General features: G+C 36.7%; 1 protein-coding gene and 1 pseudogene across 2 annotated transcripts in view; one reads left to right on the top strand and one right to left on the bottom strand.

The window, feature by feature from the left end:
* The window catches only part of PIK3CB (phosphatidylinositol-4,5-bisphosphate 3-kinase catalytic subunit beta), a 138,140-nt gene that overhangs the window by 24,775 nt on the left and 86,499 nt on the right, over window positions 1-26,866 (top strand). For both annotated transcript variants that reach the window (XM_045539229.1, XM_045539228.1), the window contains exons 3-5: window positions 10,107-10,293; window positions 16,847-17,072; window positions 24,760-24,983. In XM_045539229.1, the coding sequence (XP_045395185.1) occupies window positions 10,123-10,293; window positions 16,847-17,072; window positions 24,760-24,983 (621 nt within the window). In that variant the 5' untranslated portion in view covers window positions 10,107-10,122. The remainder of the gene's footprint in view (window positions 1-10,106; window positions 10,294-16,846; window positions 17,073-24,759; window positions 24,984-26,866) is intronic.
* On the bottom strand, window positions 14,970-16,813 carry LOC123643202 (annotated as a pseudogene).

The following is a 26,866-nucleotide window of genomic DNA, read 5'->3' as shown; positions in this document are numbered from 1 at the left end:
GGATCCCTGGAGCCCAGGAGTTGAAGGTTGTAGTGGTCTTGCCACTGTACTCCAGCTTGGAGGACAGAGCAAGACCCTGTCTCTTTAAGGGGGGCGGGGAAGGAATTCCTTAAGCAAGATAAAAGTTAATTTTGTCTGTGTCTAGGGTAGTCACAGAAGTCATTTTGATATATTAAATATATGTGTTGTGGTTTTTAAAAACTGTGCTGCATTCATGGCTATTGAAATAAACCTGGCTTACAATGAAAAATTTTGTCTTATAGAGGTATGCTATTAATAAATATATCCTATTTATAGTTAGATTAAATATTAAGTATGTAAATCTGTAGTTCAGAAAGATTAATGTACACAGACATTAAAAATAGATAGCCAAGCTCTAACCTGAGGCTTTTTGGACTTACTCAAAGTGTCCTGAATAATAGAAATTTTAAGAGTTTATAAACTGTATGCCTTCATTAAAGAAACATTGAAAAAAGAAATGTTTATTTATAGTTACTTTTGAATTTTATTAGTGTCTTTCCTTCCGTTAATTTCTGTGCATTAAGTTATACTTTTTTTTCTTTTCAATTGTAATTATACTGTTTGCATTGTTTTATATTTTCCTCTTTTTCATGTCATTTATAAACATCATGCACAATAAACTTCAGTTTAAATACTGGATATATCAGTTTAGCTATTCCTTGCTGTTTGGTCAGTTAGGTTATTTGAAATTTTTTCATGTGTGTATATTTTGCTTTTTACATGTGTAAAGGAGAAATGATCTCAGGACCCCCGTAAATCCATTTCACCAAAAGGGAAAACTGAGCCTGGAACTGAGTCACACAAGCACTGCTGTCCTCTCCCCAGTGAGGTACAGGGGTCCTCTTTTAAGATATTAGGAGACTTAGAAAATGACTAAACAGGATTTTTGTGTGTGTGTGTGTGAACTGAGGGAAGGGAGAAAGGAAGCCTGGTTGGCTAGCTGGGCTTGTTGTGCAGATAAGCCTCAGGATGTCAGCCCTCAGGGAAATGTTTTTATTCAGACCTTTTAGGGTGTCAGGCTCTCTACAGACTTGTCCCTGATCAAATAGGCAGGGTCTACCTGCATTTAATGAGATTCTCTATAGATACAAATTTATCCTCCAGCCTCTCCACCTAGACAGACATGGTGCATTATTCCTGTTTTCCTGTAACCATCTCAAAATATGTCAAAGATATGAATTTTGTGTAAAATATTTTTTATTTCCTTTAGCCCTTAAAAAAAAGCCCCTTCAGAATATACAGCTCCTATAAAATGCGTGAATGTCAGTTATAACCTCAGGCTACAACCTAGGATTGTAGCCTAAATAAACTCTTAAATGTCATTACAAGTTAATCTCCACAGATCCAAACCAAGGAAAAGAGATGATCACTCTTCTACCCACCTGAGAAGATCTCAACGTTGACTTTTTCCTCTACTCCTTTTTTTGAATTTTCATCATACCTTATGTAGATTTATTGAGTAGGGAATAGAACTTCACAGAAATACCATCTGTTGCCTCACTGCTCATCTCCTTCACCCCTCCCCTTTTTTCTGTGTACCCTTTTTTCCTTTAAATGCAAAGTTCTCAACACATTCTGTGGAGAGCCTAGTTCATAACAGATACATTGTGGGCTTTGCTTTTACCAGGTGCATCCTCAAAATCTTGGCTTAATAAACCTCAATTTAGTGTGACTCTTGTTTTCTGTCACTTATTATTTAACACACACTTTTTCTAGATTCAAGTTTTTGCATCCTAGGAATATTATTGAATTTGAATTACTGGGTTAGCAGGTATAAAATTTTTCAAGGCCCAGCATTTTTTGCACATGTTTTGTAAAAGCAATTTAGAATGCCATCTTTGAATTTAGAAGACAAATTTAAATGTTATTTCAATATAAATAAGGTATATAATGTTTTGGCAGTCACTCCTTAATAATTTGTAGTATTACTTTAGAGATATCTCTTACATAGAGTTATAATGATTCAGACAAAATAGTTATCTTTAGAAAGTGAAGTCCTACATTGTTCAGCTTTTAAATGCTAAGATAATGAACACTTCACTATAAACAAATCAAAATTAAGGCTGATTTGTTGTCTTTGACCAACGTGTGGAGTGGAGACCAAAGCCCAGATACATCAAGATTCCATCACTTAAGTTGCCTCTGAATGAAACCTAAAGGTTGCTATAGCAAATGTAGTTGTCATCCTAAATGCAAGGCACCTTCCCCTGTTAATGTTCTATTCTTTTGTGAACATTCATTTCTAACTGTGTCATGTAATAAGAAAGAAATATTAGGTAACTTCTGTTGCACTTAATTTTTAAAAAATTTCCCCTAAGCCTCTTTTAAAAGTTTCCCATGATTTTCCAAAGTAGTTTTTAGTTGAATAAATTTATGTTCGTTTCTGTTTATTATTTGATGTAAAGAAATAAAAACCCAGTGGTTCTGCTGGCACATTGCTGGGGAAGCCGAGAACCTTTAAACTCTTTCCTTTTTCAGCCAGTGAACAATCGACAGGATATGGGTTGTAATTACAGTTTGAGGGTTTAGTTGAGCTAATTGTCACTGCTGAAGTTCCTGTGCCCTCTGATAGCTTCCTTGAAAAGTTGTTTTCATTGTTAAAAACTCTGCTTGTCCTTAGCCTTTGATCTTTTACTTTGATGCTCAAACAAAAGCATAAGACTGAGGATATTGCTGGGGTAGGTAGCCCTATAAAGGACATGTACTTTAAAGAAGAAAGTAAAAGAGAAAGAAAAGGAAAAGAGTATACTAATTTCTTGGGGAGAAAATTCTGACGTTTGGTACTGGTTCTGTCTCTGTGTCTTCCTGGATAATTTATAATCTTTCTGAGCTATAGTTTTCTTATCTTTGAAATGGGCAGGGTCTGTTACTCCTAAGACACCTCCCAACCTGGAACTCTGAATCACTTCTCTCTCATTCTGGAATTTTGTGTGTAGTGGTCTCTATAAAATAAGGGTGACTAAGGGAAATAGGAACCAGAATTTATGTATATGTTTGTGTGTGTGTGTGTGTGTGTGTGTGTGTGTGTGTGTTTTCCTTAGCGACAGGGTCTCACTCTGTCACCCAGGTTGGAGTGCAGTGTTGTGATCACAGCTCACTGTAACCTTGAACTCCTGGCTCAAGTGATCCTCCTCCTCCGCCTCCTGAATAGCTAGGATTAGAGGTGTGTGCCACTATGCCTGTTTGATTTCATTTTTTGTAAAGAGGATTGACCAAGCTGGTCTCAAATTCCTGGCCTCAAGGATTCCTCCTCCTGCCTCAGCCTCCCAAAGTGCTGGGATTATAGGTGTGAGCCACCACAGCCAGCCCAGAATATATTTTATTGTTAATTTAGTAGCAATAATTTTATTTTCTTCAACATATCTCTATAAAGAATTTATCTGTTACCAGTTGGTTTTTTACTTCCATTTGTTTAGCAACTGATGTCATAATTTTACATCTGACAAAGGACATTCTTTTAGTTACAGCAGAGCACGGTTTTCGAGCGTGCCTCCTCTCTCAATACCTAGCTTAAACGGTTATTCATGAAGCTCTGAAGAGCCCTAAGTCATCCTGTGGTTTTCGTTTGACCATCCCATCAGTAAATTTTTTACTAAAGGTGTTGAAAACTGAGAGCTAGTTATACTTGACTTATATTCCTCTCATCAGTTAAGGGGCTAAGTTTCTTGACTTAGAGCTCTTATACCCTTCAAGAATTAGCTGAAGACACCATAGCGAAATACGAGAAACACCACTGATTGGCAAGTAGAAATGTATACTGTGTTATGTTCATTACTATTTTAAATACGGGCTACAATTAGATCTGAATAAATTATGGAGACCTCATTACTATTAATATTAATACTTTGAGAAATAGTAGGAATTGTCCTAGAGCAGTGGTTCTGAAAGTGAACAGTGTGAAGCCCCCTATAAGATGCTTTTGAAATTTGTGGGGGCTGATTTTGTTCTGGTTGTTGACACAGTGATTGAGGGAACTGCTACTATTTTGTCGTAGATAATCAGACATCCTGCACAGGACAGTCTTGTACACACAAAAAAGTGTCTCATAGAAGCATGATTTTTTAATTTCCTTCCAGATATTCATGTAGGTGAAAAGCCTATTTATTATTATCTGTATGTTACATGTCAACACGGCACAAAACATGTTTTGTATGATTTTAATGTATTGATTTTTCTATTTTGGGAAAATGATGGCACCAAGTGGCAATAGTATTTGTGGTATTTGATCGTCAATACAACACGCCTGGATCAGTCTACACTTGTAGTTGTCCTAGCCATGGTGATTCTATGAATGGATGGAAACCTCTGACTACTTCATTAAGTAGTGATATGGTCATGTCTAAGCATTCTCATACTGAGATATATGTTATTTAATATTTTCTTTATATTATAGTTAGGACATTTATATGGGCTTATTTTGAAGTTAGGTATGTATGTAAATATGTATCAGTTAAATATAAGTTAAATTAATAATTTTATTTCAAATTATTAAAATATAGAATATAAATATTCTATATTTATGAAAATATTTATAGAATATAAATATTCTGTATTTATGAAATATTTATAGAATATAAATATAGGATTGAAAACCATTCTAGAGAATATTTAGCCTAAAGTGCTTGAAAATTTTGAGAATTGGTCTATTAAAAGTGTTTTTTATTAAAGTAACAATCTTTTATTAAAATGTGATCTATATGTTTGGCTGTAATGATATACTATATGTCTACCTAGAGTGTTTACAAAGTCTGACAACCAGTCTCAGTTAGTAAATTATTAATATGATAATTAATAAAGAACATCCTTAAGTTGCCAGAGGTTTGTTTTTTTTTTTTTTTTTTTTTGAGACAGAGTCTCACTCTGTTGCCCAGGGTAGAGTACCGTGATGTCAGGCTAGCTCACAGCAACCTCAAACTCCTAGGCTCAAGCAATCCTCCTGCCTCAGCCTCCCAAGTAGCTGGGACTACAGGTATGTGCCACCATGCCCGGCTAATTTTTTCTCTATATAATTTTAGTTGTCCAGCTAATTTCTTTCTATATTTTTTTTTAGTAGAGACGGAGTCTCTCTCTTGCTCGGGTTGGTCTTGAACTCCTGAGTTCAAATGATCCTCCCACCTGGCAGAGTGCTAGGATTACAGGCGTGAGCTACCACGCCTGGCCAAGTTGCCAGAGTTTTTCAGACAAGATCCCAGAGTTCTTGTTTTTATAGTTTCATGTTCTTGTATTACTGTTGTTCTTGTATTACTGTTGTTATTCATTGGGTGATTCAGTTTTAGTTGTGAGAGGCTCACCAAACATTGACATTGAAGAAACCAAGGGTGTGTATAGGTTTATCACGGTTGTAATTTTGTGACTCATGACTGATGTTTCATATACACTTCTTAATTTTAAATGTTAACTTTTGTTTTTTCCTCTCAGCTTTTGTTGGCAACTCAATAACTCTTAAGTAATTATTACATCTATCAAGGTAAATACATGTAACTTTGCAGTATTCCCTTTGAAAATTTACTCCTGGTTGAGAAACATTTCTAGGTCTTTATTAAACACAGTACTGCTTTATAGGCATCTTCAATATCTTGCTGACTCATTAGTGTGTTTCCGAATTAATTGACACTTTAAATGTGAAGATTTTGTCCTTGAAATTGTAGATAGGGGAATTGATATTGGAGTTTGGTGTGATGTTCCTTTGTAAGTGAGGAAGGATTTTCCTTAAGCATGGGCAACTGTAAAACTAAAGGATAAAACTTCCCTTTTTGATATGCTTAAAGATGACACAAGAAAATTACTGAGCCTTTGGGATGTATGTTGCCATTTTGTAAATTTTAAGACATTTTTATCAGGAAATATAGATACGGAAAAGTGCATAAAACATAAATGGATAGCTTAGTGAACTGTTCTAAAATGAGTTCCTATATTCCTTTTTATTAAAAATAATGGTTATCCTTTTAACATGATGGGAGTTTCCCAGCCAGTCTAAATTTAAGGGAGGATGTCATATCCAGAGAATATCAGTTCTGTAGTCAAACATTAGTTTACAATACATCATTTTTGGAAATGCCTGTAACATCACTGAGATTGCAACCCCAGTGAGTGTCATACTTGTTATGGGTGAGAACTATTTCATATTCCTCTTTACATAACAAGAGTTCATGGATTGGAAACATGGTGGCATTAGACAAAAGCTTGATTTGTAGTAATTGATGATGTAATCACAATTCTGTACATTTGTTAATTTTTTTTACGTAATTCTTTTGTGGAAAGATACATGTAGTACCAAATACAGATTGAAATTTTGTAAAACCACATGTGAATAGACTTGAATTTCTCAATTAAATCATTTCAATTTTCTTAGTTTAAGGAGTTGTAGATCTTGACATATATCGCATTTTATCTATGTGTTGGTAAAATATTGCTTTGATTTCACATTAAGAAGTCAATTGTGGAGGTTGTTTGTGGTAATTCTTAGACTACATTCTTTAAGACTACATTGTGGGTCTTATGGTCCAGTTTTCCTGTTAACCATGATTTAAATCACATTTTTAATATCCAGTATAATTGTTATAGCAAATTATATGGAATTTGTGTTATTTATTTCTTCATTTAACCAGAAGTAAATATTTATTGAGAGCCTAATATATGCCAGGAGAGATCAGTAAGCAGTGAGCTGTATACAGTGTGCTCCTGCTATGACACAGATATGTGTGCTTGAGGCACACAGACAAGTATCTGGGAAGGTTTCCAGGAGTCTGGAAGAGTGAGAGTTGGCCAGGAGGTATGGAGGTGAGGACATCCTAATTGATCTAAAATGAATTACTATTTCTAGCTGTCTGGTAAGGATAAGATCCTAGAATTTTTGTTTTTGTAGTTTCATGTTCTTGTATTACTATTGTTATTCATTGGGTGATTTGGTTCTAGTAGTGAGAGTCTCACCAAAAATTGACATTGAAGAAACCAGGGGTGTGTACAGGTTTATCATGATTATAATTCTGTGACACATGCCTGATATTTCATATATGCTTCTTAATTTAATTTAATTTTTAAAATTTCATCATATTATGGGGGTACAAAAGTTTAGGTTATGTATATTGCCCTTGCCTCCCCTCCCCCCCCATCAGAGCTTCAAGCGTGTCCATCCCCTAGACGGTGCACATCGTACTCATTATGTAGGTATGCACTCATCCCCTCCCCACCCACATCTGCCCGACACCCGATTAATGTTATTCCTAAATGTGCTCTTACGTGATGATCAGTGAAACCAATTTGATGGTGAATATATGTGGTGCTTATTTTTCCATTTTTGGTATACTTCACTTAGTAGAATGGGTGCTTCTTAATTTTAAATGCTAACTTTGGTTTTTTTCCTCTCAGCTTTTGTTGGCAGCTCCTGGTTAGACATAGTAACTTGCTGTGACTTGCTTAGGTGCTGGCTTTCCCCTCTGTCTTTGCATAGCGGTATTTGAATATAGGCAAAGGAGGCTCTATATAATTTGAAGTAACATGTTTTCATTTAGCAAATACTTATTGAATGCTTATTGCTTGCAAGGCTGAGAAGCTCCTCCACCAAAGATAACCTCCAAAGGCTGCTATGAAATAATGTGCCCAGAGTAATTCCAGCACTAGTGACTATTAATGATACCTGTGGTGATTTTGTATAGTTTTGTTCATGTCTAAGGAATTTTATCAGTTTAGAGTTCCTAAGAATAGAGACCTTTTCACACGCTGGGAGGCAGGGGTGGAAACAGTACTTTAAAAAGTATTGTCCAAGTCCTCAGAGAGTTTATAGTCAGTCCATATTTAGATTTCCCAAATTATTTCAAAGATAGTTTTTTTATAGTTGATTTGTTCAAACTAACATTGGGTTTGGCTATGTCTCTAAAGTGTTCTTTTATTCTTTAACAGTCCTTCTGCCATGTTTTCCCCTTTTTCTTGTTATTGAATAGCTAGAGAAACCATATCATTTGTTTTATTGAAGGTCCCACATTCTGTACTTGGCTGATTGCTTCCTTGGAGTGTTTAAGTTCTTCCTCTGTTTCCTGTAAACTGCCAAATGGATCAGATCTAGAGTCTTGATTGATTCGTGTTCAGTATTATTTTGTTTAAAGCCAGGTGTACTGTACAGGAGTGGTTAAGTACTGGCTATAGCATTTCATGAGGAAACATATTAATATAATGTCTGGTGGTCCCTTTAGTGATGCTAAGATTGATCAGAGGGTTCCGGTGATGTCAACAAGATATGTTCAACAAGATGTGTTTGTTGTGAAGTTCCTTATCATCTTTTCACCTCATTGTTTTTATTTTTATCATCCTTTAATTATCCTTGCCTAGATCCATTAGTTCATTAGAGATAGCAAAATGGTGATTTTCTAATTTATCTTTCACTTTGTACTTATTACCTGAAGTTGTTCTGAAAATTATTTAATATAAAAGAACTTACCCTCATCAGTTGTTTACTTACCCTGAAATATAGTTAGTGCAAGCAGGTTACATGTTTGATTTTATTTCCCCACTCTTTTTTTGTTTTTTTTTGAGACAAGGTCTTGCTCTGTCACCCAGGCACACACACCTGGCTAATTACTTCCTCATTCTTTATCAGTTTTCAAAATAATGAGTCCACTTAGCAATCTCCAGTGGTGAGCAATGTAGGATTTGTTTTTTGTATCATTATTGACTCTTTTATTTTTATATATTTGATATGATCTAATCAATGGAAGCCATTATTGTTTTTGATGCTCAAAAATTATTCAAGTTGGCTCCTGTCTCTTTTGACATGACACTTTCATTCTTTGAATTAATTGGGGCTTGAACCTTGGTTTAACTTAAGTGCCCATGTTCTTCCAACTATTATTGTTGTGCCTTTTTTAAGAAAGTCCTTAAGGAGTAGGAGAGACTTATTTTTTATTTTATTTTATTTATTTATTTATTTTTTGAGACAGAGTCTCGCTTTGTTGCCTGGGCTAGAGTGAGTGCCGTGGTGTCAGCCTAGCTCACAGCAACCTCAAACTCTGGGGCTTAAGCGATCCTACTGCCTCAGCCTCCCGAGTAGCTGGGACTACAGGCATGTGCCACCATGCCCGGCTAATTTTTTCTCTATATATTTTTAGTTGTCCAGCTAATTTCTTTCTATTTTTAGTAGAGACACGGTCTTACTCTTGCTCAGGCTGGTCTCGAACTCCTGACCTCAAGCGATCCTCCTGCCTCAGCCTCCTAGAGTGCTAGGATTACAGGTGTGAGCCACCACGTCCGGCCAGGAGTAGGAGAGACTTAAACGGCAGAGTTGGAAAGGTGCATTTGTTGGGATAGAGGTTGATATGAGGAGTTTATTTCTCATGTGAACATAAGTCTAGCAGCAGGAAGGTAAAAGGTACTTGTGGCAAAAGGTACTGGGCTGTGGAGTGATGAGACAAGCAAAGAAAAATAGACCAGAGGCATAGCATAAGGGGCATTGCTATCTAGGTTGAGGGATTTGGTCTTTTTAATGCTTAGGTGGTGGGTTGTGAGATTGATAGAAAATTATTATTATTTTTTTTAATTTCAGCATATTGTGGAGGTATAAAAGTTTAGGTTACGTATATTGCCCTTGCCTCCCTACCCCCCAGAAAATTATTCTTGTTGAGAGAGGGCCCTCTTTATTGCCATTTGCATTGGATTTTGCAGAGAAAAACTCAGCCTAAGAAGCTAATACTTGCTAAATAAAGTCTCGAGAAAATCTCTTGTTAAGTAAGTGGTGGTTAACTGAATTTCTTAGGTCTTAGGACCTTGTAATACTTAGACCTGCAGTTCTTTTCTGATGTCATAAACTTATCTTGAATTTGAATGAATGTGAGGAGAGTGTGTGTGTATATAAAATATATATGTATATATAAAATTAAAATTTGTGTAGTGATAACCAGAAGTTTCTTCAAATAATTTATTTTGGGTAACTTAACTCTTGATTTTTAAAATATATTATTTAATTGGCTTCCTGTTATATTATTTGCTATATTATCTGAAATCTAAGGGCTAATTATGGATTGGTGGGCTTTATCATATTTTAGTATAAATTTGGCTAATGGCTGTTTTGCTGCATTTTACGTACTGATTTCTAGGGCCTCATGGTTATGAATGTGCTTCAGTTTCATAATGCCTCCTGCTATGGCAGACATCCTTGATATCTGGGCAGTGGATTCACAGATAGCATCTGATGGCTCCATACCTGTGGATTTCCTTTTGCCCACTGGGATTTACATACAATTGGAGGTACCTCGGGAAGCTACCATCTCTTATATTAAGCAGGTATGTAATAGGTATAATTTCTATATACTTAACTTACTATGTCACTTAGGGAAAAAATGTCATTCTATCATAGAAAAAGTTGTTAATGTAAATCATGTGGTAAATTTCAGAGAAATTTAACTTTTAGGTTGCTACTTTTTTTTTTTTTTGGAGGACAGACTCTCACTCTGTTACCCTGAGTAGAGTGCAGAGTACAGTGGTGTCAGCCTAGCTCACAGCAACCTCAAACTCCTGAGCTCAAGAGATCTTCCTGCCCTCAGCCTCCCGAGTAGCTGGGACTATAGGCACGTGCCACCATGCCTGGCTAACTTTTTTATTTTTTGTACAGATGGGGTTCTCCCTCTTGCTCAGGCTGGTCTTAAACTCCTGACCTCAAGCAGTCCTGCTGCCCCAGCCTCCCAGGGTGCTAGGCTGACAGGCATGAGCCACCACACCCACCCTAGATTACTACATTATAATGATTGTGACATATGCCTTGTCTTTTATGGACATACTAAGCATGCTAGTTCTTACTCTCACTTTTGTTTTTAATTTATATTGGATAGCTGAATTAAGAAAAATTGGCTTATGTTAGCTACTTTGAAATGTTCAGGTTATTAAAACTGTCAAGAAAATTTCCTTTGAGTTCAAATCTTTGGAATTACTGTCTTGAGCTTGTTACACTTTTTATTTTTATTTATTTACTGATTTTGAGAGAGGGTCTTGCTTTATTTCCTGGGCTAGAGTGCAGTCATGCCATCATAACTCATTGCAACCTCAAGCTCCTGGGCTCAAGTGATCTTCCTGCCTCAGCCTTCCAAGTGGCTGGGACTATAGGCCAGAGCTACCACACCTAGCTGGCTACTTTTTCTATGGTTTTTGTAGAGAAGAGGTCTTGCTCTTGCTCAGGCTGATCTTGAACTCCTGGCCTCAAGCCATCTTCTTCCCTCAGCCTCCGAAAATGCTAGGATTATAGGAGTGAGCCACAGCGTCCAGCCTACACTTTTTAAAAATGTGATTTTTGGTTGGTTTTCTCTTGTCTCCTTTTCTTTCCTTCCCCCCTTCCCCTTTTTATGGTGACTCTGGGGGAAGAGAGTTTCTGCTCTTCACCCCTAGTGATGAAGCAAATTTTTTAATAAAATAAGACTTGCCTATTGTGTTGGATTAGTTTTTCAAGTAAATTGGTAAGTGCCATTGATTTGTGAAGACCAATGTATACATAAAATTGTTTTTCTAAACTTTCTCTTTAATATTTTTCAAATAGCTGAACCCAATGTGAATATCACAGGTAATAACATTTTTAAGAAAACTTATTTATGATGAATCTTTTTAAGGCTCTTTCCTTTGAACAAGTGTTTTAATTCTTTTCCAAGCTTCTTCATCAGGGAGACATGGAAATTCTAAAACTGTATGTTCATTGAAGTAAAAAGAAAATACAGAATTGATTTAGGCACTACACAGATTCCCAAGTGCACCTATTTTTATAGTCCCCAGTGACTAATGTAGATGCCTGTGGCTATTCCTTACACTGGAGTAACCATTGATACCTTCCTTTTTTATTATAAATTATACAGAACATAAAATTTACTATTTAGACATTTTTAGGTGTACAGTCACAATGCTTTGCAACCATCACCACTATCCATTTCAGCATTTTTTATCATCCCAAGTAGAAACTCTGTTCCCATAATAACTTCCCCATACCCCAGTCCCTGATAAACTGTATTCTAGTTTCTGTCTCTGTGAGTTTGCCTAGTCTTGGTACTTTAAGTGGAATCATGCAATAAATAGTTATGCTTTTGTGTCTGGCTTATTTCACTTAGCATAATATTTTTAAAGTTCATCCATATCGTAGCATGTATCCTAGTTTCACTCCTCTTTAGGCCAAATAATATTCCATTGTATGTATATACCATATTTTGTTTATCCATTCATCTGTTGATGGACATCTGAGTTGTTTCCAACTTTTGGCTACTGTGGATAGTGCCATTCTGAACATTGGGGTACAAATAACTTTGAATCCCTGCGTTCACTCCTTTTGGGTATATAACTAGAAGTGGGATTGTTGGATCATATGGTAATTCTGGTAATTCTGAGGAACCTCCACAGTGTTTTCCACAGTAACTACACTATTTAATATTCCCACCAGCAGTGTACAAGGTTTTCAGTTTCTCTACATACTGGCTAACACTTGCTATTTTCTGGGTATTGTTTTTTATTTATTTTTTTGATAATAGCCATTCTAATGGATGTACAATGGTATCTTGTGGTGTTTACATGCATTTTCCTCCTTAATGATAAATGATGTTGAGCATCTTTTCATGTGCTTATTGGCCATTTGTATGTTTTTTGTTTGAGAATTATCTTTCCTAGACCTTTGCCAATTTTTGGATTTTTTTTTTTGTGTGTGAGACAGAGTCTCACTCTCTTGCCTGGGCTAGAGTGCCGTGGTGTCAGCCTGGCTCACAGCAACCTCAAACTCCTGGGCTCAAGTGATTCTTCTGCCCCAGCCTCCTGGGTAGCTGGGGCTCCAGGCATGTGCCATTGTGCCCGGCTAATTTTTTTTCCCATTTTTAGTTGTTTGGCTAATTTCTTTCTATTTTTAGTAGAGTCGGGGTCTCGCTCTTGCTCAGGCTGGTCTCAAACTCCTGAGCTCAAGCAATCCTCCCATCTCGGCCTCCCAGACTGCTAGGATTACAGGTGTGAGCCACCATGCCCGGCCTGTTGTTTTTTATTGTTGAGTTGTAGGAGTTCTTTATGTATTCTGAATATTAATCTTTTATTTATTTATATTTATTAAACATTTCTTTTTGTAGAGATGGGGCTTACTATGTTGCTTAGGCTGATTTCAAATTCCTGGCCTGAAGCAATCCTCCTCCTCAGCCTCTCAAAGTGCTGGGATTACAGGCATGAGCCACTGGGCCCAGCCCTGGATATTAATCTCTTATCAGATATATGATTTTCAAATATTTTCTTCCATGTTGCTGGTTGCCTCTTTTTTTTGGTGATAACCTTTTATTTATATAGAATTATAAATTACATACTATTATTTTGCTCAATCCTTTTAACCACCACGTGAGGCAGACATACTAGAGGATATTAGTTCCAATTCATAGCCAAGAATGGAAACATATTTGGTATAAGACAGCTGGGATTTAAGCCTTAGGCTTCCATACTCACAACTGCTTTTTTCCCCATGAGTCTGTGATACATCATTTTAAAGTAATCTGATTTCACAATGCTTTAAAATATAAAAGGAACATCTATAGCGTCTATTGCTGGCAGGTTAACTCTGGAGCCAACCAACCTAATTAATTACCTCATAATCTGGCACATTTTAAAGTACTTTTATACCTCTAACTCAATTTCACAGCTATGTTTGAGGGCCCCATGAGCCAAAATTGCAGCAAAGCTGACCTGAAAGGACCAGGAACACGATGGCCAAGCATATTTCCAAATTTAACCTAGGCCTGGCAGATCCTCACCAATTGTTCAGATGGCAAGCTGAGGCAACCAAGTGAAGGCCTGCTTAGAAGTGAACACTGATGAAAAAACACAAGCAGTATCAGACTGACTTCTTTAAGGTTAACAAATCCTCAGAAAGCCTATTGCTGGTCTACTACATTACCAGCAGGACAAAGGGCAATACTTATGGAGTCCACAATATGCAAGAAAAAGGTCAATTAAGCTGCCTGCCAGATGCCTAAAAAGCCAAATAACGCTACGTTCATCCATGGCAAACCAATAAAAATTGTTCATTCCTTCCTGATCTTGGTTTTAAGGAGAAAGATGATCATCAGAGAAACCAGGAAATTCTATCCTGAACGCTGAGGGGGAGGGAGAGGAATGGTGGGCATTTCCCAGACTTGATGGTGCAAGGGGCAACATAATCTGCCACTGTGAAGCGGAAAGCTGTCTTAGTCAGCTTTGGTCTTCCACAAGACAATGGAACGAGAGACTAGCAAGATCAAGGCTTGGGTGACCAATCCTGGGAAAAGCAGAACTTCCTCACATGAAGTACAAAGGTCCATGGGGAGAAGAGTCTATGAACACCCTAAAATTGTAAACAAAGTTTTGAGTATATGCATGTACCTGTCAAAGTGGTCCTTCATTCTCAAATCCTGAACTAGAGAAAGGGACTAAACCAGTTGCGGCTAGGATACAAAAGCCACCACATGCCCTTAGCGCCAGCCAAGTCTGAGAGCTCTCAAAGCCATCACTGAAAACTTGGAACATGGATTCAAAGAGACAACTGAGTATTTGTTTTTGCATTCTCCTTCCTAATTGTATTTCAAGTCTTTTCAAAACAAAGCCCTGGGAATACCCAGATTCAAGTATGCACTTGGGCTTGGACCACTCTTGCGGGAGTTTTAGGGATCCTTGTACACATGCTTGAGCCATTTATTCACTAATGTTTAACCTCAGGGTAGAAGGTCTCACAAAGCAGGACTCCTTTCTCCATGGCACGTGCTGATTTCAAAGGTGGCGGCATCCAAAGTGGAAAACACTGGAATTTTTCCTTGGAACTGGATTGTAATGAGAGGTTCTTGCCATGATCATAACCTATTGTCTTTTCCCTGACGCTTCCCTTCATTTTTGAAGATAGAGCAGAAAATAATCTTCTCTGAAGATACTTTATAATTCCGAAACCCAAAAATACATGTTCCCAATGAAGTATGCTTTCAGATATTCTGGGTCTAGTTTAGCTGGTGGATGAGCTGATTAATGCCTTCACCCTGATAGCCAGGTGAGCCCATCTCCTTGAGGAAGCCCACTTTATTCTTGGTAGCACAGTGGGCCACTGAGAGTTGGAAAGGACGCAAGAACCATGAGATCTCCTGGAAATACTTCCCCGGGAAGGTAATTTCATGAGTGAGGTCTTCTAAGCAAATGACACCAAACCTCCCCAGGTGCTCTCCAATCACTGTGCTATCTGTCAGAGGGATGGTCTTATTCTTGACCTTGGCTTGTCCACGTTTCAAGATGAGTTCCCAGACAGACTCAGGTTTGGAAATCTCCAGGTCACATAAGGTTGCACTCTGCGTAGCATTTTTAGGCTCTGAGGGGTGACTCTAACAAAGACACCACTGAAAATTTTGTTTAGGCGAAGTCTTGCGGTGGTCTTTTGCGCCAGTGAATTCACTCCATTAATCCTTTGGATGCATACAACAAAGACCAAGGAATGTTTATCCGGCAATTCCAAGGCATGAGGTTTCACTTCTAGTCATCTGAGACGCACCCTGTCAAGTTGCTGCCACCAGGAATCATGTAGAAATGATTCCAGTCACTGAAACCTGGGCCTTTTTCCTTTCCTCTGCTCCTTCTTTGCCAAAAGTGCCTGCTTTGCCTGGGTGGCTTTGAGGGCTTGGTAAGCCTTCCTCTTTTTTAGGCGATTTTTTGGAACCAAAGGGATTTTTTTTCCTTTCCTCTTGCTCCACTCTTTCTACTGTTGTAGCTACCCTGGGTTGCCTTTTTATTTTGTTGATAACGTGTGGACAGAAAGAAGTTTTTAATTTTGGTAAAGTTCAGTTCACTTATTTTTTTGTTGTTGCCTGTACTTTCTCCTGTTTATGTAATTGAATCTGAGGATTGACCACAGTTTTTACTCCAGATCTGTTATCTCCAGCTCTTTGTATTGGCTGTTGTCAAAATATGTAATCCCTCTTTGTGCTTGTATAGTGAACCTCTCTTACATATCTCATCCAAGAGACATGGGAAGAGATGATGAGAGCTTGTGCTTATCTTAATAGGGTAATGTTAGTAAGGATATTCCTGAAGAATAGAAAAGAATGCAGGACAAAAATAATTTAAATTTTGTATGGGGGTGAGGATACATACTTGAAATTTAAAAAATTTTTTTATTAGAAGTTATTTATATTTACAAAAATGTTAAATATTAAGGTTCTCATTGTTTCTTACTCTTCAGAGATAATTTGCTTTTAATATGTTTATAATGTATTTTTCATGCCCTATGCCATTATGTTACTTTACAAATGTGGGATAATACCATATATACTTTCTTGTAACTTGCTATTTAAAAAAAACCCTTTAATATATCTTGGATGTTTTTCCATGTCAGAATGTATTTTTATTATTTATTTTCATTTCTTAATATTGTATAATTTTTCCCTTATTGGTAAATATTTGGTTTGTGTGTAGTTTTTTGTTTGTTTTGTTTTGGAGACAGAGTCACGCTCTGTCACCAGGGCTAGAATACAGGGGTGTCATCATAGCTCACTACAACCTCCAACTGCTGAGCTCAAGTGATGCTCCTATCTCAGCCTCCTGAGTAGCTGGGACTACATGCGTGCATCACCATACCTGGCTAAGTTTTTCTGCTTTTAGTAGAGATGGGATCTTGCTCTTTCTCAGGGTGGTCTTGAACTCCTGACCTCAAGCGATCTTCCTGCCTTGGCCTCCCCGAGTGCTAGGATTACAGGCGTGAGCCACTACACACAGCATAGTTTTAGATTTTTACAAACAGTGCTGCAGTGAGCTTCCTTGTACATATATCTTTGTATACTTGAGCTAGTGTTTCCATTCCAGAAAATATCTTACTATTTTTTTCCTGCAGATGTTATGGAAGCAAGTTCACAATTACCCAATGTTTAACCTCCTTATGGAAATTGACTCTTATATGTTTGCATGTGTGAATCAAACTGCTGTATATGAGGAGCTTGAAGATGAAACACGAAGACTCTGTGATGTCAGACCTTTTCTTCCAGTTCTCAAATTAGTGACAAAAAGCTGTGACCCAGGAGAAAAATTAGACTCAAAGATTGGAGTCCTTATAGGAAAAGGTAATTTAAAAAAATTCTTAGTATGAATTCTTAATATGCTTATTATTTTATGTATAAGCATGTATCAAGTATATTCTTGACATCATTTTTCAAAGTGTGGTTCATGGGCCAATGCTGGTCTGTAAATTCTTGCCAGTTTGAGATAAGGTAAGTATAGAAATCTAGAATAAATGTTTAGAAACTCCTCTAGCTATGTGATATTGCCACAGGATCCAAGGGCTTACGTCTGGATGTCTTTTTCTTTTCTAATGATTTATTTTTATTTTATAAAAGTATTGGTCTTTGATAGACTGGAAAGAAAAAAATTTTCCTTTACCTCAGATAGTTTGAGAGGCCCTTTACTAAGAAACATAATGCTCAGTTTCTTATGAACTGCCTCTATAGTATGAACATATTTTATGTACAACTCTTTATGCCAACCAAGACTCTAAGCTAATTGATGTTTCCATAAATAATTCATATTATTGACAAATTTTACTCTTTAAGTGAAATTTTCTTTAAGTGGAAGTTAAATTAGTAGAGAGTCAAGTTATATAATGTCCATAATTCTTGCAGTTAATTTTTGCAAATTAATTCCAGGGAAAATTGTAACAAAATTAAGAACATGGAGGAGTCTCTCTTTCTATAGAAATCTTAGGAATCTCAGAGGCTTTAAAGAAGGTACTGACTTGAATTAGGAATTACAAGGGCTCATTGAGGAGGGGACTTTGAAGATTAAATACAAAACTAGAAAATCCATTGGAAGACTTTGGGTCTAGATTGGTTACCTGGATTGATCAGATTCAGTTTTATAGGATAAAATAGTACTGTTCCCTTGAAGATGCTGTTCTTTGATCTTGACATATAGTTCAGGCTAGCTCATGATTACGCTGTGGGACTATTCCCTCTGAGTACATTAGAATAGAACCTGGTTGGTTTATTAAATGTGACATTTTGACAATTTAGAATGTTTGATTACTTCAGAGGATAGCTAGTTTATTTTTGGCAATAATTTTTTCCCATTAAACAAGTTTATAATTATAAATCATACAAAATTTTTTCTAATGTATTAATGACCTCATTAGAAAGCATTCCTTTCTATTTTCTTGAGTTACAAAGATTTTTATGGAATTTTTTTTTTTTTTTTTTTTTTTTTTTTTTGAGACGGAGTGTCACTCTGTTGCCCGGGCTAGAGTGCCGTGGCGTTAGCCTACCTCAAACTCCTGGGCTCAAGTGATCCTACTGCCTCAGCCTCCCAAGTAGCTGGGACTACAGGCATGCGCCACCATGCCTGGCTAATTTTTTCTATATATATTTTTAGCTGTCCATATAATTTCTTTCTATTTTTTGGTAGAGACAGGGTCTCGCTCTTGCTCAGGCTGGTCTTGAACTCCTGAGCTCAAACGATCCGCACACCTTGGCCTCCCAGAGTGCTAGGATTACAGGCATGAGCCACCGCTCCTGACCTTTTATGGAATTTTTTATCCTTTAGAAAAAGGTTTTTTTGTTTGTTATGTATGTTTAATATGTATGCATCCATTACTAAAAATTTTTCCTTTGTTTCATGCCCATAAAAAATTGAAGACTATATGGAAAAGTAGAAAGAGTAAAAAAAATCACTTATAGTTTTATCATCTAAGCCAAGTATATCCACTGATAACATTTTGATGTGTTTCTTTCAGATACATTGTATGTATTTCAAGAACTTTTCTTTGTTCATTTGTTTTTTATTTTATGGATGATAATACATAGTTTTTGTGTATTTTTATGCTGTTGGAAGGAAGCAGACCAGAACTACATTGATTGTTTAGGGAAGCTAAACTATTTGATAATCCAAAAAGTACCACAGACTGAGCCAAGTTGCTTTAGGGCATTGGTATCTCTTTGAGATTTACCACTTTTCCGAAACTTCAATTACTAATCTTTCTTCTGGTCTTGATCTCCAAGACATGATTCATTAGCTTCGATTACCTCTACCTACACTTGCCAGATTTAGCAAATGAAAATATAGGAGAGCCAAATATTACATAGGATATGCTATGCTTATGTTTTTAAAATATTCTTTGTTTATTTAAAATTTAAATTGAATTGAACATACTGTTTTTAATCTGGCAGTCTTACTTTTGCCCTACCATAGCACAGGGGTCTGATATATGTTAGAGTTGAATTTTTCTTTCTATAAATAATGTGTCATATATCATGCAATATCATAAGGCTTATTGTATAAAATTTTAAAATGTAATCTGCTCTACAGTTTGAATGGTCAAGATATAAGGAATGTTTTATTGCATAAATTAAGCAGTTTATATGTTCTTAACTGTCTATAAATTATACTTTTCAGCATGTCTAGAAAAGCTGACATTATGATTATATATACAAATTTAAATGTTAGCACTTATTTAGGAAGTTGAATATTTTTGAATAAAATTTCACTTTTAATACTTAACAAGTCAAGTTAATTTTTGCAGTTGTTGATTTATCTGTGATGACTGCTACAGCCAGTGCTTGGTGAGGTCATGCCTACTGGGAAAACAATAAACAATTATTTCAGTTTAACTTTAGGAACTAGGTTGCTACCTCCTGTCTCCAAAGAAAACAGTAGAACCTTTACAGACATGACTGCTCTGACCAGGCTAAAAATACCTTTTCCTGAAAGATGATATGCCTGATGGTTTTATTTTCTATATTTATTCCAAATAATTATTTTTATAGCTGAGATTTGGGTTCTGGTTATTCTCTATAGTGAAGGCACATGCCACCCCTGCATTAGTTTCTTCAAACACCAAGTAAAATAATTTCAATCAGAGGATTTTGTCAGCATCCTGAGAAAAATATTTGAAAATTCCCTTATTTTCCCTGACTTATCAAAACCTGTGACATATCTTAAGTGAGGGACATATATAGTCTGTAGGATTTTTTTTTTTTTAAAAGGCTGGTCAAGTGGAGCAGTGGGAGTGGAGAAGGAACAAAGGAATCTATAACTGGTTGTGATCAATTAGTTGTAAACACCACTGCACTTGGACCAACCGAGTCTGTAGGATTTTAACAGTATCTTTAGTATGAATAAATTGTCTATTCAATGCTTTTTAAATATAAAAATTATAATTGACTATAAAGTATGTAGTAGTCTTATCTTACTGAAAATTTAAGCTTTGCTATCATCTTCTTATAAGAAGGCATGTAGGAAATTAACTAGGTTTAAAATTAAATTACTTAGCCTAAGTTTTTTAAATTTATGGCAAAGTTTCTGTTTTTAAGAGGACTTTGCAGTGGTTCCCAAATTCAGGCTGTATAAGTTTCTTAAAACGAAGATTCTCAGAGATTAGGATTCAGTGAGTCTGGGATGAATTAAGGAAATCTGTATTTTTCAGGTGATTCCAACAGTTATACAAACAGTCCTTTATTTATAATATATTGAAAAATATTATCAGAACAGTAGTGATTGCAGTTCAACAGTAATTATGTTGAATGTTTATACTTGAAATTATATATAACAGTGACCTTGGGTGATGTGATCTTTGCTTGGAGCTAACAGTCTGGTGGGAAATATGGATCAGTAAACATACAGTGCAATGTATGAACTGCTATGCTAAGTCACGGAAGTTCACCTTCAAATACTATATGATCTTACTTATATGTGGAAACTAAAATAGTCAACCTGAAAGAAGTAGAGAGTAGAATGGTGGTTGCCGGAGGCAGAGCAAGGGGTGGGGGTGTGGTGGTGGACTGGGAAAGGAGAGAAATTGGTCAGTGGGTACAAAGTTTCAGTGAGGAGTAAATTCTGGTGTTCTGTTGCATAGCAAGGTGACTATAGTTAATATTGTATATTTCAAAATAGCTATAAGACAGGATTTTTAAATGTTCTCACCACAAAGAAATAATAAATATTTGAGGTGATGGATATGCTAATTAGCTTTATTTGATCATTCCTCCATATATACATGTATTGAAGCATTACATTTTACCTCTTAAAGATATACAATTATTATTTGTTGATTAAAAAGAAAATAAAACCGAAGGTCACCTTATATCAACTTTTGTGAGTCAGGGATGGCCTCTCAGAGGATATGTAGCTAAACTGAGCCTTCATTGCTGATTAGGAGTTTGGCAGGTGAAGGAAGTTGGAGAAAGGAAAAGGCAAAAGGAATGGGTGTGTGAAGAATGGCCTATTCAAAGAATAAAAGAAATTGATTATGGTTAGTTTAAGGGGACAGGTGGAAAAGTAGGGAAGACTGGAGAGACAAACAGCTTCAGAGCATGCAGAACTACCCAGGCCTTGTAAAAAGTAGAGATTTACTTCTAAGTGGGAAGCTACTGAAAGTATTTAAGTAAGGGAGTAACATGATAATGTTTAATGCAATACTGTCAACCCTAAATAGCACCATGGAACCCATACAAAGTGCCACTTGTGATGCTGGAAGTGCTTCTGAGAAGCAGAGCAAAGTCATGGCATTATAAGGAAAAGTTAAATTGCCATTTGGTATGGTGGCATGCATCTGTAGTCCCAGCTACTCAGTGGGCTGAGGCGTGAGGATGTCTTGAGACCAGGAGTTTGAGGCACGAGTATGCCATGATTGTGCTTGTAAATAGAGACTATACTCCAGCCTGGGCTACATAGCCAGACCCAATCTCTTAAAAAAAAATTAAGTTGGATTGCTTGATATGTACTGTAGCTTGAGGTCTGCAGCTGTGGTTGCCCATCATTTCAATTTCATTTTAAATGAATCCAGCATAAGGACCATTGTAAAAAAAAGAGAAGGAAATTTATGAAGCTGTTGCTACAGCTGTGCCAGCAGGTGTGAAAACTTTGCTTTTTTTTTTTGTGATATACCTTTTTATTATCTCATATTGATAATGCAGCTTTTTTTGTGGCTGCAGTACTCCTGTAAGAAAGGCACACCTTTGGATTCTAATATGATTTCAGAAAAAGTGAAGTCATTATATGACAACTTAAAGCAAAAGGAAGATGAAAGATCAAATGCCGGAGAATTTAATGTTAGCAAGGATGGTTTGGTAATTTTCTAAAGAGACTCGACTTAAAAAATGTCAAGGTAACAGGAAATGTAGCTTCTGCTGACCAAGAGGCAGCAGATGAGCTTCCTGGTGCCATTCAGAAAATCATAGAGGAGAAAGGATATGTGCTTGAATGAGTTTTTTAATGCAGACAGAAGTGCCCTATTCTGGAGAAAATGCCACAAAGGACAATTATTAGGAAGGAAGAGAAGCAAGGACCAGGATTTAAGGTAGGAAGGGATAGACTCAATACTGTTTTATGCAAATGTAGTCTGGTTTATGATCAAGATTGGCCTTATCCATAAATCTGCCAACCGTCAAGCCTTGAAGGGAAAAGCTAAACACCAGCTGCCAGTCTTTAGGTTGTACAGGAAGTAGACCTGAACAATGAGAACCCTTTTTCTGCTTGGTCCTATTGATGCTTTGTCCTTAAAGTCAGGAAGTACTTTGCCAGCAAGGGTCTGCCTTTTAAAATTCTTTTGATATTGGGCAATGCCCCTGGCCACCCTAGACCCCATGAGTTCCACACAAGGGTATCAAAGTTGTGTACTTGCCCCCAAACACAACATCTTTAATTCAAAGTCTGGATCAGGGAGTCATAAGGACCTTTAAGGCTCATTACACATGGTACTCTGTGGAAAGGATTGTCAACACTCTGAAAGAGAACCCTGAACATCATGAAAGTCTGGAAGGATTACATCATTGAAGATGCCATCCTTATTATAGAAAAAGCTGTGAAATCCGTCAAGCCACCCAAAATAAATTCCGGCTGGAGAAAACTGTCCAGGTGTGCATAACTTAACAGGATTTATGTTACAAAGCCAATCAAGGAAATCGTGAAAGGGATTGTAGATATGGCAAAAAAAAGTGGGAGGTAAAGGTTTCAAGATACGGATCTTGGAGGAATTAAAGAACTAATAGACACCACACCAGAGAGGAATTAACAGAAGATGATTTGATGGAAATGACCGCTTCTGAACCAATGCCAGACAATAAGGAAGAAGCAATGCTGGGAAACAAATTGATGTTAGACAAGCTGACACAAGAGTTCCAATTATTTAAGACCTCTTTTGACTTCTGTTACATCATGGACCCTTCTATGATATGGGCACTGAAACTAAAGCAAATGTTGGAAAAAGGATTGGTAATATATAGAAACATTTTTACACAAATGAAAAAGTGAAAAAGGCAGAAATTATGACATATTTTTGTAAATTTATATCGAGTGTGCTTGCCTCTCCTGCCTCCCTTTCCACCACCTCCATCTCTTCTGCTTCTGCCACTTCTGACACAGCAAGACCAACTCCTCAGTATACTTCCTCAGTATACTGAGGAAGGAGTATACTTCTTCCTCAGTATACTCAACATAAAGACAAGGATGAAGACCTTTGTGATGATCCACTTTTACTTAATGAGTAGTAAATATATTTTCCCTTACTCATGATTTCCTTAATAACATTCTCTTTAGCTTTATTTGAAGAATACAGCATATAATACATGTAAATCAGAAAATATGTGTTAACTGACTGTGTTATTGGTAAAGCTTCTGGTTAACAGTAGGCTATTAGTAGTTAAGTATTTGGGGAATGAAAAGTTATATGCACATTTTGACTGTGTGGAGGTCAGTGCCCCTAACCCCTGTGTTGTTAAATGGTCAACTGTACAATAAAGAATAATTTTATGTTTATGGGATTTTTGACTAATTAATATAATACATTAATACTATAACCATTGAAAAATCACAATGAATGGAAAACTCAATCCATAAAATTTGTTTACCAAGTTTTTTTTTTAATAGATTTTATCTTTTAGAGCAGCTTTAGGTTCATATCAAAATTGAGAGGAAGGTGTAAGATTTCCCCTATACCCTCTGCAATTACGTATGCGTAGCCATCCCCATAGGTTACCACATTTTAAGTTGAATAATAACTTCAGTTTTAGGTTTCTTCTAATACAGTATTGGAAGTTTTCAGATTCTTAGCCTTTCTCAGATATTTTCTTTTTCTGTTGTTGTTTTTTTTGAGACAGAGTCTTGCTCTGTTCCCCAGGCTAGAGTGCCGTGGCGTCAGCCTCGCTCACAGCAACCTCAAACTCCTGGGCTCAAGCAATCCTTCTGCCTCAGCCTCCTGAGTAGCTGGGACTACAGGCATGTGCCACCATGCCCAGCTAATTTTTTCTATATGTATTTTTAGTTGTCCAGATAATTTCTTTCTATTTTTTAGTAGAGATGGGGTCTTGCTCTTGCTCAGGCTGGTCTGGAACTCCTGACCTTGAGCAATACTCCCGCCTCGGCCTCCTAAGAGTGCTAGGATAACAGGCATGAGCCACCGCGCCCGGCCCTTTCTCAAAGATATTTTAAATGTGCTTTACTTGGTTAAATAAAGTGGATCTTTTATACATGTTTTTAAAACATGTATTGTGAATTTCAGTGATTATCTTTATAAAACTGGTAACCAAACTGCATTTCTTTATGAAGTTTTGAGTTTATATTATTTAGAAATTCAATTCTATGTTTGTCTTCTCTACGTGAGATTTAATATTTTATCTGGGTTATTTTTCATATCTTGTATGATATTTTCTTCCCCAGTTTTGTCTACTTGATAAACACCAAACATCTAAGTTTTGTGGAATGTATTTTATATTCTCTTTTATTATTGTTAGTTTTGGAAAATGACGTCTTTGAAAATGTGTTTAGGTCTGCATGAATTTGATGCCTTGAAGGATCCTGAAGTGAACGAATTTCGGAGGAAAATGCGCACATTCAGTGAGGAAAAAATTCGGTCACTTGTTGGATTGTCTTGGATGGACTGGCTAAAACAAACATACCCACCAGAACATGAACCATCCATCTTTGAATACTCAGAAGATAAACTTTATGGAGGAAAGCTCATTGTAGCTGTTCATTTTGAAAACAGTCAGGTAGGATTATATTTTGTGATAAATCTCTTACTTTTACCTGAATGCAACTCCATTCTTGGAAGTGTTTTTTGCTTGCCTAGCAAACACTATTATAAAGCACAGTTTCAAAAGAATTTAAGGTAGAAAGATATTTAGAATTATGTATAACAGTCTAAAGTGACACCCTTTATACATACATGATTTCTTAAGGCAATGGAATGGTAGTTTAGAATAGGGCTGGCAAACTGTACTGTTTAATTGGTTTTTACATTTTTTAAAGGCATGTAAAAAGAATTGGCATTTAAAGGCATTTAAAGAATTGTAAAGGCATGTTTACAAAAATAAGCAAAAAAAAAAAGAATATGCAACGTAGACTTGTATGTTTTCAGCAAAGCCTTGTCCTTTATAGAAAAAGTTTGCCTGCCAACTGTTGGTCTAGGTAGTGTTCTTCATTGCAAATATTTTTTTCTCATGTAATTTTTTTTAATCTACAGAAATGAAAAAAAAAGCTTGATCAAAATGTTCTCTTTTTTCCCCCATATTCTCACATTTGCATTCTGTGAATATGTGAATTAAGTGGTGGTAAGGAATTAGACATTATAATAGAATGTACATATAGCTAATCCATTTTTAAATGCTCACAGCAATTATACAAACTATATTATGCTACTGCCTTTGTGTCAGATATGGTCATTCTGTCATCTAGGGTGTGGCGTTAGATTAAGGTAGGAATTCAAGGATGTTTTGTTCTTGAATTACTGTGATAACCAGAGCAGTGACAGCCACCATTAACAGAAGCTCTTCTGTATTGAGCACTTCTACTGTGCCAGGAGCTATTTCATACATTCTCCACACCAACCCTAGAAAGTGTTGTTTTCTTTTCCCCCATTTTACAGTGAAGAAACTGAAAGGAAGACAAGTTTATTTTATTTTTAGAGGTGAGGTCTTGCTCTATTACCCAGGCTGCAGTGCACTGGCTACATCACAGCACACTGCAGCCTTGAACTCCTGGGCTCGAACGATCCTCCTACCTCAGCTTCCCCAGTAGCTAGGACTCCAGGAGTGCACCACCATGCTAATTTAAAAAATTTTTTTTTGTAGAGGTGGGGTTTTGCTGTGTTGCCCAGGCTGGTCTTAAAACTCCTGGGCTCAAGTGATCCTCTCGCCTTGGCCTCCCAGAGTGCTGGGATTACAGGCATGAGCAAGCTTGCCCGGCCTAGAAGAGTAGTTTAGTGTTTTGTGCTAGGCCTCATAGCTGGTCAGTGGTAGAGCCAGGAGTTTATCCAGGTGTTTCTGGTTTTAGCAGGTTTTGCCTCCTTTTAGACATGTTAATAAGTATTTGTTAGGACAAGTGAAAAAAAGATCCTGTCTTTAGGCATTTTCTCTAGTTAAGAAAGCTTGTTTAGGCCGGGCACGGTGGCTCACGCCTGTAATCCTAGCACTCTGGGAGGCCAGGGCAGGTGGATCGCTCGAGGTCAGGAGTTCGAGACCAGCCTGAGCAAGAGCGAGACCCTGTCTCTACTAAAAATAGAAAGAAATTATATGGACAGCTAAAAATATATATACAAAAAATTAGCTGGGCATGGTGGCACATGCCTGTAGTCCCAGCAACTCGGGAGGCTGAGGCAGTAGAATCGCTTAAGCTGAGGAGTTTGAGGTTGCTGTGAGCTAGGCTGACGCCACGGCACTCACTCTAGCCTGGGCAACAAAGCGAGACTCTGTCTCAAAAAAATAAATAAATAAATAAAAATAAATAAAATAAAGCTTGTTTAGGGAAATACACCATTTATCATTCTATCCTGAGAATGTTGTGACTAAAGTTCAATTTAAGTCAGGATTTGAGTATTGTAAAATGTCAGGATCAAATTTAAAATACTATTTTAGGGGATTCTGCAAGGTTGAGA

This window comes from Lemur catta, chromosome 1 (assembly GCF_020740605.2).
Source record: "Lemur catta isolate mLemCat1 chromosome 1, mLemCat1.pri, whole genome shotgun sequence".
NCBI lineage: Eukaryota > Metazoa > Chordata > Mammalia > Primates > Lemuridae > Lemur > Lemur catta.
This window is presented reverse-complemented; position numbering and strand designations above follow the sequence as displayed.